We start from the raw sequence: 12,456 nt of genomic DNA on the forward strand, positions 1-12,456 counted from the left end.
TTCGAGAATGGTTGGATCAGTTTACAACTCCACCAGAAATGCATTAGTGTTCCAATTTTCCCACGTCTTCTCTAACATTTATCATTTTGTCATGTTAGCCAATCTGATAGATGTGAGGTGGTACCTCAGAATTGTTTTAATTTGCATTTCTCTAATCAATAATGATTTAGAGCGTTTTTTCTTATGACTATAGATGGTTTTAATTTCTTTGTCTGAAAACTGCCTGTTCATGTCATTTGACCATTTATCAATTGGGGAATGACTTGTATTCTTATAAATTTGACTCAGTTCTCTTTCTATTTTAGAAATGAGGCCTTTATCAGAGACACTGGCTGTAAAAATTATTTCTCAGCTTTCTGCTTCCCTTCTAATCTTGGTTGCATTGGCTTTGTTTGTGCAAAACCTTAATTTAATGTAATCCAGACCATCCATTTAGCATCTCATAATGTTCCCTATGTCTTGGTTGTTCATAAATTCTTCCATTCTCCATAGATTTGGCAGGTAAACTGTTCCTTGCTCTTCTAATTTGCTTATAGTCTTACCCTTTATGTCTAAATCATGAAGCCATTTTGACCAGTCAATACCTAGTTTCTGCCATACTATTTTCTCGTTTTTCTGACAGTTTTTTTTTAATAGTAAGTACTTATCCCAGAAGGTGGAGTCATTGAGTTTATCAAACAGTAGATTACTATAGTCCTTGACTACTGTGTCATGTGTACCTAACCTGTTCCACTGATCCACCACTCTTTTTCTTAGCCAGTACCAAGTAGTTTTGATAATTGCTGCTTTATAATACAGTTTTAGATCTGGTACAGCGAGGCCATCTTCAGTGGAAATAATTTAGGTCAAGTATCTACATCCTTTTCTTTATAAGAAGAGAACCAGGTGAGAACAGTGAGAAAAGGGAATATACAAGACTCTACAAGATAATCTTCAAGTGTCAAAGAGAGGTCAAGAAGGATGAGGTTTAAAGAAAAGTCTTTAGATTTGGCAATAAGAGATTATTATTAAATTTGAAGGGAGCAGTTTCAATTGAATGATGAGGTTGAAAGCCAGACTGTTATGAGTTAAGAAGAGACAAAGAGGAGGCACAAAGTGTAGAAGGCTTTCTCAAGGAATATAAGACAATAGCTAACTGGGAAAGTCAGATCAAATGAGGGTGGGTTTTTTGTTTGTTTTTTTTAAGGATGGAGGAAAAATTGGATTATATTTCTAGGCAACAGAGAACCAACTAGTAGAGATGGAGTGATAGAAGGTTAATAAGAGAGTGAAGGTGATAGAGGGGGCAATCTGCTGGAGAAAATAGGATAGGATGGGTTTAAGGATGCATATAGAAGGATTTGCCTTGGGAGAAGGGCTGCCTCTTAGTGTGAGACAGAGTGAAAGAGAAGATCATCGGAGAAGATGTCTGAGTGATGAGAGAAGAGGGAACTAGGGCTCACTGAATGCCTCAATTTTAAGGAATGTTTGTTGACAGTCGTGATTGATGATGATAATTCAAAAATTAAGGTAAGGAAGTACTAGAGTACTTTCTTTATAAAGTGATTAATTTCTGGTAGTAACTTTGAATGTATGTTCCCCAACAAATGGATAATGCATGTTCAGTATTGAGGGTGGGTTGGCTCTTGCTTCAGGGCAACAATTGCTAATTACTCTCTTTGGCTGTGGTGCTGAGAACGTTGGTTGGAGGAATCTCTGGGTTCACTTTGACTCCCTGTCCCAGTCAACAACTACCAGAATCTTTTGCCTGTGACTAATAGAGCATTGTCATAGATACAATATAAAAAATAAAAACAAATGCATATACATAGAAACATGAATATTTTTTTTTAGGCAGTTGGGGTTAAGTGACTTGCCCAGGGTCACACAGAACATGAATATTTTTTAAGACAAAAATAGTCATGAAAAACTAATAAGCACATGGAGTATAAGGAAAAAAATTAAACCTAAAAATATAGGCATATATTCTGACAGAGTATGGAGAATTAGATTATAAATAAGTACCTCTCTTTTTTTAGTTGACAAATTTTGTTTTGACACAGCAGAAAAACCTAAACAAACACACAAATAAACTACCAACAATGTGTATTTTCCTCTAGACAGCTAAGCACAAGAAAGTTGACTGTGACTGGTAGTTCATGTGTAGCAGGCATGCAGAAATTTCCATTAAACCATTTCTGGATCTACCTAACTATATAGCCTATGATACAGCTAACAACTCTTCAACTTGTCTAAGGACATAATCAGAAACTTAGGCAAATGTGTTGGCTAAAATACTCACGTACTATGATCATAACATTTTTCTTATTTACAAATGAAAGCAGGAAATGAAGTTATTATGGAATTATTTATTTTTGATAAAGCTGGGCAGTTTTAAAGTGATTGCTGTTTTACTTTCTCACAAACCATTAGTTTAATCATGCATTCTAGAGTTTTGCCTAGAATTTTCAGTAAGCTTACTACTTTATGGTGCTTATAATTGACTTTTGCTTTTGTAAAAACCAGGGCAACATTTTCTGGTCTCTAGTTCTGGGTGATCTCTCCTGTTTTCAAAGATTTTTCACAAATTACTAATAATGGCTCTCTGATCAAACCCACAAGGTCTTTAAGTATCTTAGGTAATAATTCATCTCTTGATGATCTGAATTCATTGAGAGCAATTAGGTACTGTCTTACCCTCTCCAGATTTTCATTTCTAGAACTTTTTTTTTCCCGTACTTTCTAAGATGAAGATTATTCTTCTAATTTGGGGAGATGTAAGCAGATCTTCCTGTAAATTGGTAAAACAAGAGGTCACAAAAAGTAATGCAGTGAAAAGAGAACTGGATTGAAAGAGGGCATGTGTTTTGGCTCTATCATTTCTACTTCTGTCACTTTGGAAACTCAGTTAACCTGTCTGTGCCTCAGGTGCCATCACTATAAAATGACTGGATTGGACCAGATGATTTCTATTGTTCTTTCCAATTTTAAGATCTGTGATATTATGATCTATGAGTTATTGTCTGTAAAATATTTTTAGATGAACAAACTGATCAGCCAGAGGACAAATAAAAACCCGCCAGAATCAGAGCTAGATTAGTGAAATAGAAAACCAATGAATAAACAAAAGAACTTGTTCTTTGAAAAGAGAAAAAATCATTAGCAAATATATTAAAAATGTAGAATAAAAACATAACCAAAATCAGATTGCAAAAGGGAAGATAATAAATGGAGAAAAAAAAAGAAACACTTTTATGCCTATGCCAAGAAAACAGAGTAGAAATAAAGGAATGAATATTTATAATAATATTCAAATTGACAACACAGGAAATACATACCCTAAATAAACCACTATCAGAATGAGAAATTGAACAGATCAATGCTGATCTTCCATGTTAAAAGATACCAGGACTAGATGACTTCACAAGTAAATTCAATTATACACTCAAAGTTTAAATAACTTCTACCACAGTGGTACTCCATTTTATTTTTTAGAATGATAGCTTATTTACATTTCAAAAGATCTCATGGACCTTAACCTGACTGAGAAAATATACATACTAAATAAAAATTTAGTAATTTAGTAATGCTTTGAAATGAATTTGTATTTTACTAATTACAAGAGCTTTTACTATACATTTGAAAAATGGTAATGCATGTGAATGTATGCTGTTTATTCAGTCTGCTCTCTTATCTGATGCAGAAAGAGTTTTGTGGTGGTTTTTTCTTTTTAGTTTATTTTTACTTACATTGAGTTTTACTACACTGTGTTGAGAGAAGGGGATGATTGGGGCAGCTAGGTGGCACAGTGGATAGAGCACCAGCCCTGAACTCAGGAAGACCTGAGTTCAAATCCGACCTCAGACCAAACACTTGACATTTACTAGCTGTGTGGCCTTGGGCAAGTCACTTAACCCCAATTGCCTTAAAAAAAAGAGAGAGAGAAAGGGATGATTCTGACCTATAATTTACTCAGTATGCTGTTGAAACATCCCGCCCTGATTTTGTTGTTGTTCAGTCGTGTGTGACTCTTCGTGACCTTGTTTGGGGTTTTCTTGGCAAAGATACTGGAGTAGTTTTTCCATTTCCTTCTCCAGCTCATTTTACAGATGAGGAAACTGAGGCAAACAGGGTTAAGTGACTTACCCAGGGTCACACAGCTAGATTTGAAATCAGGAAGATGAGTCTTCCTGACTCTAAGCCTGGCACTCTATCCACTTTGCTATCTAACTACCCCTCCTCCTTTGATGCAAATCAGCAACCTTTCTATAACCACGAGTGTTGCAGAGTTGCCTGGGGAAGCTGAGAGACTGACTTGCTAACGATCATATGATTAGTAGCTTTGAGAGGTAAGACTGGAGCCTAGATGTTTCTGACTCTTAAGGCTGGCCTTCTTACCATTATGCTATCATGCTATTTATTTCTACATATTTGATTGGATCTAAGTAAAGATCAACTTGGCGATGCTTGGTGTGTGTGTTTGTATGTATATGTACACATACACGCACATATATGCAAATGTATGTATAGCATGTTGTGTGTGCATGCATGTATGTATAAAAAATTTCCCAGGCATGTGGAGTTGCAGCAGCAGTGGTGGCCAGGGCTGTCAAGCAGTAATCATAAAAATTAATTGGTATTTCTATTTTAAAATATAGAAAAAACATTCAGTGGAAAAGAATAATTGAAATTGATATAAATGATTAGCATTGATAAATCAATTATCACAAATTATTAGAAAATATTTAAAAATATTATTAAGTAAAAACTATTAGGAAAATTAGATGACAGTATGGTAAAAATGGGATTAGATCTTGTTGTTACAGTGTGTATTACGAGGAGATTCCTGGCACAAAATTATTACAAATTAAAAGATAATGGAATGTTAACTCTTACAATTAGAGAATTAATTTTTTTTAGCTCTCTAAGAAGCCAAAGAAATTATGAGAGAAAAGCTAGATTAAATTAATTGTTTAAAAATAAAAAAGCTTTTGTACAACAGAAGACAATAAAAAAGAGAGGCATTGGGACAAAACCTTCATAATGAGTATTTCTGTTAAATTTCAACATCTCAAATAGATAAAGAATTGTCATGCATTTATAAATAAGATCCATTTCTCTATAGATAAATAGTCAATATGAGCAGACAGTTCTCAGAAGAAGAAGAATATAAATTATCAACGACTTGGCAGATTTCAAACTGTCTAATTGTCATAATCATACAAAATAGAACAACCTTGAGGGGGGAGCTAGGTGGCACAAGTGGATAGAGCACCAGCCCTGGAGTCAGGAGGACCTGAATTCAAAATCCTGCCTCAGACACATAACACTTACTAGCTGTGTGACCCTGGGCAAGTCACTGAACCTCAATTGCCTCATCCCCCCAAAAAAAAACCCTGAAAAAACAACCAACCTTGAGATACCACTTCACACCTACCAAAATGGCAAAAATAGTGCAAGGTAATAAAACTGAATGCTGATATACTTGTGAAAAAGCAGGTATGCTATTATGCTACTGACAAATTGGTGCAGTTCTTTTGAAAAACTATATGATTATTTAATGATAGCAGCAGAGGTATCCAAATTCTTTGATTCATTTTTCTCCCTTTTAAGATGTACCCTAAAGATGTTATTGGCTGGGGGAAAAAAAGAAATCTACTTGTACAGAAATTTTCCTGGTGCCACCATTCACAATAGCAAAACAGAACAAAACACAAAAACTAGAAATATTCTATGCTTTCTTCAGTTGGGGACTTGGCTGAACAAATTGTGGAATATGAATGTAATTAAATGTTATTATGCCGTAAGAATGGACAGTTATGAACAACTGAAAGAGCTATGGGAAGAATTTAAACTTATGGAATAATGCAGAGCAATGAAGAAAACAGAACTAAAGTGGAGATTTGTACGCTGACTAGTGTAGCAGTAACCATAGTAACATCATTAAATGCTTACATAAATACACAAAAAAGAAGTTCTGGAGGAGACCTGGAGGAAAATAGGGAGATTTTGTTACCACCTTTTCAAAATTACTATGTGATTAAAAAAATTAAAACAATCTACAAATCACAGAAATCTAAGGGTTTATAATGTATACTTTTTAACAATGTATTAGTTGTTTGTGTAATTAAATATTTTTGTTACTATTAAAGGGAATAAAAGTATATATTATATATATCTATATATTTATATGTATGTATGTGTATCTATATGTTGGGGTGGGGAGAAACAGAAAATAGAGAGAGAACAGTTGAGTAGCTTGACTTGCTTTCTGTTGTTCCTTATCTTTAGTCCAATAATCAATCAACAGACATTTATTTTGGGTTGTTTTGTATGTCTAGCAAATAAGAATTTCATTATTTAAAGGATCTTAGTAGGACTCTTTAATGAGTTATTGTGGCCAAAATGTTTCTTCCCAGGTGGCCAGTCTCCTAGGGATGAACCTCTCTTCATTTAGAGAGTTTGGTCCTCAGATGCCAAACATACACATCCCTGCTGGTCCATTTGTGTTCCTTGTACTTTAGTAGAACCTTCCTTCCATGACTTATGCTTAATCGATAGATTTGGAAAACCCAACATTTCTACTATGCCAGAGGGAGGCATTGAAGGAAGAATCTAGTGGATGAACAAATAAAAAGAGGAGAACAATTAGCGATCAAATATTATAAATGCTTACTTGCAGTAATAATGATTTTTTTTAGATAGCATAGAGCTTAGGATTTATTCTTGCTACATTTCAGACTTCTGTGTACATCTTAATTTACTTCACTTCAAATATGACACAGATTTTGTGTAAAGATTCATGGTGATTATGTGCTATTTTCCAGTTATTTTGAAATGAAGAAACTAATGTTAAAGCATTTATATTAAAAATAATTAAAAAATCAAATGATTAATTTGGGTATGCTTTTTTTTTTGTATTTACAGTTGGGGAAAGAAAAGTTCCATAAATCTCAGCACTGGGGCTTTTGCAACCATGTTGGCATGCTAGTGAATGAAGATAAGCCTGGAATAGGGGGCGAACCTCTATTTGGACGCTATCTTAAACCCAAATATAGCGTTTTTCCTCGAGGACTAGGAAGTGATGCACCATCGTGGGTAGCATTTGACAAACAGGTATGTGGTTGACCTTATTAGAAATACAGTTGCAAAAGCTAAAAATATACTAAGTTATTTCGGCACGTTGGCAGGTGGCAGCGACTAGGGGAGAATTAGGAAAAGCCTCAGGTAGGAGACTAAATTTGAATGAATTTGGGAAAATGGTGGTAGGAGTGGGCTGGAACAGTGTCACTCGTTAAGAGCTTTTTCTCTAAACAGAAAAACAAATAAATATAGACTGGCCCTAAGCAGCTTTAAAAGAAAAGAGAAGACCCTAATGCCTAAATGTTTTTTGTTTTTTCCTCATAGCCTTCAAATACTTTTTGGTAGTCTTTGGTAGTGATCTCCCAATGTTTTGATCACATACTTTATCAGTAATTTCTTTTCTCCTGGTGGGTATGCTGGTGGGAGCAGGAGGATTTTCTCAGTGGCACCCAGGATTAAAGTTTGATTGTCATTGCTCTGAGAGGCTGATGCTCATCTCAGGAGGATGAAGATTGAGGCATTGCATATGGGAGGGAAGGCACAGAGTGTGTATGTATGATGAGTGAAGGTGGGTGTGACTGTGTTGGATACAGGCCCAGTGATTAGCTATTACTGGAGGAAAAGGATGAGAATTGTCTTCCTACCCTTTGATGGTTTGATCACACTAATCATGTGATGTTCATGTATCGGTTCCCTTAAGGCTCCAGTCAGTATTATTAGATGTACCTGATAAAACCCTTTTAGGAATAACAGAAGTAAAGGTAACATTTGTAAAATTTGTAAATATCATAGTGCTAAAAATTGAGTTTGTTTGTCAAAGAGCATGAATTTATATGTGTATGTGTGTATGCATACATATGATATATTCATGTATGTAAATACACACAAAAGTTAATAACATTTATCTGTGAAAATTTGAAAATAAGTAATAAAATTAAAGAAGCATTGTTTTAAATAATTGTAACTCATTTATTTCTAATGAGTGGTCCTAAAGATTCTCTAGCTACTTGGATTAACTTGTGATCTCATCAATGTGAGTATTTCCATCAGTGTTCCTGTCAGAGGCCATCCATAGCATTCTCTGGAATTTGGCTATAATGTTCTTGGGAATTTTCATTTTGGGATTTCTTTTAGGAGGTGACTAGTAGATTCTTTCTATTTCCACTTTGCCTTCCTGTTTGAAAAGATCTGACAGTTTTATTTTAAGACTTATTCATTTATTTATTTATTTATTTATTCATTCATTCATTTTTTTTGTTTGTTTATTTATTTTGGCTAGGCAATGGGTTAAGTGACTTGCCCAGGGTCACACAGCTAGTAAGTGTTATGTGTCTGAGGCTGGATTTGAACTCAGGTCCTCCTGTATCGAGGACCGGTGCGCTATCAACTGCGCCACCTAATTGCCCCAAGACTTATTTAAATATAATGCCTAGGCATGTTTTTTGTTTGTTTGGTTTTGTTTTTGTTTTTTTGGTCATGGTGTTCAAATAGTCCAAAGATTCTTAATTTTTTATCTCCTTAATCTATTTTCAAGGTCAGTTGGTTTCGCTATGAGATAACTTGTGTTTTCTTCTATTTTCCCCAGCCTTTTGACTTTGTTTGAATCTTTCTTGTTGTCCATGGAGTCATTGGCTTCTTTTTGGTCCATTCAGATTTTTGGGGAGTTTATTGCTTGGGCAAGGTCTTGTAGCTCTTGTGCCAGCTGTGAATTCTCTTTTCCAGTTCTTTGTTCCATAGATCTCATTTCTTTTCCATTTTTTCCCCCAAGTACTTTCATTCCATTTATAAAAACTTCATTAAATTTTTTTCTTTTAATTCTTGCTTCATCTCTTGTAGCAATCCTAGTTGAGTTTATGCTTAAACTATGTTCTTTTCTGAGGCAGTGCTTGCAGATGTTTTAGAGACGTTCTTTTCTTTGTATCTTGCCATCATAATAGCTCATTATGGTATGATATTGTTTTGTTTGTTTGGGCATGTGTAAGAGTAAGATTCTTGATGGATTCAGCGTCTATCAGCCAACTTGGGAGGTTCTGTTTGTTCAGAGTAACAGAACTGTAGATTCAGATAATCTGAAGCTCTGGCTTGACCTCTGAACCTTGCCACTGCTACTGCTACTCTGGCTTGTGAACTTCTTCCTCTCTGGGTACTCCCCTGCACAGGTCTCTTAGTCAGTCTGCTCTCGGTCTGTGATCTGGAACTCGACAGTAGTTGTCAACGCTGGCATTTGGCTTCTGTCCCTGTCACAGTGCCCTGGTGTAGGTTTTGGGGTGCCTTGGTAAGGGGCAGGGACCTCCTCTTGCCCTAATGTTCAGCCTGGGTGCTAGAGTGCGCATAGTACAATGTGTAGACCTCCCTGTGTGTTTACCTATGCCCCACTCATCTGGACAAATGACTCACGGTGACTCTATCTGGATTTCACCATCAGCAGACTGGGTCTGGTGCATTTTCTACATCAGTTTGGAGAAGTTCACGAAGCTGAATTCACTGTACTGTTTCTTACCACTCTGCAATCTTGTCTCCTTCCCCACGCAGTGTCTTTTTAGGATGCATTAATTCACCACAACAATATATAGATTTTATTAGAGAATCCATTACCTAATCAAGTTTTCATTTAGATCTCATAGCCTCATTTTTTTTCACCCAGATGGCACAATTGGTATTACTCTAAGAGCTCTGAACTTAAAAAACAAAACCAAAACAAACCAAGAAGTTTTAGGCCAACGATCTTTGTTCTTAGAGGTATAGGAAGAGCTGATATTGTTTATTGACCTTAACCTGGAGAGTCACCATAGAAATGTCTCATCTTACATCCCATATATAGTGAAAGCAGATCTTAGATGTGTGTGCATCTTGAGAAGAGATAGGAGTTAGATTTTGTTTGTTCTCCATTAGTCCACCTTTATTTCACTAATCAACATTGATTGGATAAATTAAGGCATAGAACTTTATCCTAGGAAGACTTTCACTAGCCAACTTATGACATAATACAAAATCCTAAATTGGTACATCCCCCCACCCCCCAAGAAATTATTTGTGTGCCTATGATGAAGGTTATAGTTTTCTCTTTTTTTCTTTTCTAGTTTCATTACCTTGCAATAGACTGGGGTACAAAATAAATGCCCAATAAATGCATGATTTAAAAGAGCAGAAAAGCACATTTAGGTGGCTTTATGCGATAGTTTTCTGTCGTCCTCTACCCTAAAGGTAGCTTTGTGTGGCCGTTCCCCAAGAAATAAATTGTGAGGAGCCGATACGTAACAGATTCTGTTTTTTCACCCTGGCTTCATAAGGGAGTACTGACAGCATTTCAGGCAATGTATTCTGTCTACTGAATATCTGATGCTGCTCCAAGTACATTAAACCATTCTCCTGTACTTTTTTTCAAATTGCAAGTTGTATTAAATTCTTTTAAAAAATATTTAATTTATAAATTTCAAACCGTATTTTGTAGTCTTTTAGTTAGTATAAAATCATGTGGAGTGTTTTATGGGGCTGGTATAATTTTAGCTTCAGACTACTTGAGAAGCGGCTGTAGCAGCTTAGAGACCCCAGTTCTAACTAAATGGAACATAATTCCTTCAGGTTTTTGCTGTTGTTGTTGGTCAGCTTCTATTAAACATTCATTAAGGTTGAGATCAGATACTAAAGCTATGAAATATTTACTTGCTTTAATGAGGCTGTGAACCGCATACTGCATCTTAGTTAATACCCAGGACAAATATTTAGGCACTTCTAAATCGGGGGTTCCATAAACAAATCAAGACCTGTTCGGCGCATTCATTTTGAAATTAGCCTCAGCCCTAACCCTTGCGTGGGGGAATATAGAAGCTTTCAGGTGCTAGCAACATATTTAGAATTACTGCCGTCGTTCTTAAGTACAATAACTCAAACACGAAGGATGACTTTTCTCTCATTTTTTAGTAGATCGTAAGGTCTCCATTAGAATGCATTGTTCAGACTGCAGATTCACAGATTGGATGCAATTTCTGGGAGCCTGGAGACCAATAACGGATTTCTTTTATCAGTTTAAGTTTATAGTTCGACACTCTATGATTTTTGGCTGTTAACAGTCACATATGACCAGTTACAGGATCGTACATTTAGAGCCGAAATGGCACCTTAGAGATCATTTAATCAAGTTGACTTACTTTACAGAGGAGAAAACTGAGGACCAGAGAAATTCAGTGACTTGTCCCACATTGGGCACTCATACTGCTTCCGTAATCATTTGCTATCTATGGAAGAATAACCTGGAAACATCCAGATAATGTAATTATATAGAATGTCTTTTGTTTATGTTTTTTATTCTTTTGCAACTTATTGCATTTGCTCTAATTTGTTTGCTATTTTATATAAATAGATTTAATCTAGTAAAGTGGGAGGGAAAAGGTATATCTCATGCAATGTTCTCGTATTATTGATGTTTATAATTGCAAAGATTGATAACTTAGTAAAACATTTATAGTTCCTAAATACTTAGAATTAATGCATAATTGTTTTGTGGTGTTTTTACATTTTTGTTATTTCTTTTTAAGTAATTCGTTTAATTATTCTGAATTGGAAAATGTATAACAAAATAAATAAAAATGCAATCCAACATAGATAAATGTTCATTTGTGGGTTTCTAGGTCAAAAATACAGCCTGCAGGGATGTGGTTGTTTTTTTTGGGGGGGGGAATCACACAGCTAGTAAGTGTCAAGTGTTTGGTCTGAGGCCACATTTGAACTCAGGTCCTCCTGACTTCAGGGCTGGTGCTCTATCCACTGCACCACCTAGCTGCCCCTTGCAGAGATGTTTTCATTTGTTTCATTTGAGTTTGATACTACTGATGTAGTGCCATCCCTTTCCTTTCAGAGAATCATGGATTTAAAGCTAAAAGAGACCTCAGAGGCCATCTTGTCCAGCCTTCTCATCTTTCAGAGAGGGAAACTGAGGCCCAGGGAGGTTTAAATGATTTGACAGAAAGTGGTGAACTTCCAACACTCTTTCCACTGCTGAATTCCACTGTTTACTGGACTTTTCCAAGGCCGCTGGTGGTTAGTAACAGAGTGGCGATCCTTTTGCCTCCAAGCTCTATGTCCTTTCAGTCACAATGTCTCCCCATAAGAATGGTGAGATTATGACCTAAGGTGTATGTGTATAAAGAGAAAAAGAGCAATGTGACTAAGCTGAACTTGTAAACTAAAAATGTGAACTGCTTGTGAGTGTTTTCTTTAATGTAGGGAAAAATTGCAGCAGTCCTTCACCTCTTATTAGCATCTTCCATTCTCTTCAAAATGATGAAAGAAAGACTCTAATTGTATGGATCATGGACATTTTAGTCACTTTCTTTGCAGGATTTCAAATGGCTTTCTTTCTTTTGAAAGGCTAGCTTCTCAACACAAAGAAAAATA

At 35.7% G+C, this 12,456-nt stretch overlaps 1 protein-coding gene across 1 annotated transcript in view; it reads left to right on the forward strand.

Moving 5' to 3' along the window:
- Positions 1–12,456, forward strand: part of EFHC2 (EF-hand domain containing 2) — a 250,745-nt gene that overhangs the window by 61,517 nt on the left and 176,772 nt on the right. The window contains exon 2 of the mRNA XM_020996051.2: positions 6,907–7,095. Within this exon, the coding sequence (XP_020851710.1) occupies positions 6,907–7,095 (189 nt within the window). The remainder of the gene's footprint in view (positions 1–6,906; positions 7,096–12,456) is intronic.

This window comes from Phascolarctos cinereus, unplaced genomic scaffold (genome assembly GCF_003287225.1).
Source record: "Phascolarctos cinereus isolate Bilbo 61053 unplaced genomic scaffold, phaCin_HiC Scaffold_726;HRSCAF=1367, whole genome shotgun sequence".
NCBI lineage: Eukaryota > Metazoa > Chordata > Mammalia > Diprotodontia > Phascolarctidae > Phascolarctos > Phascolarctos cinereus.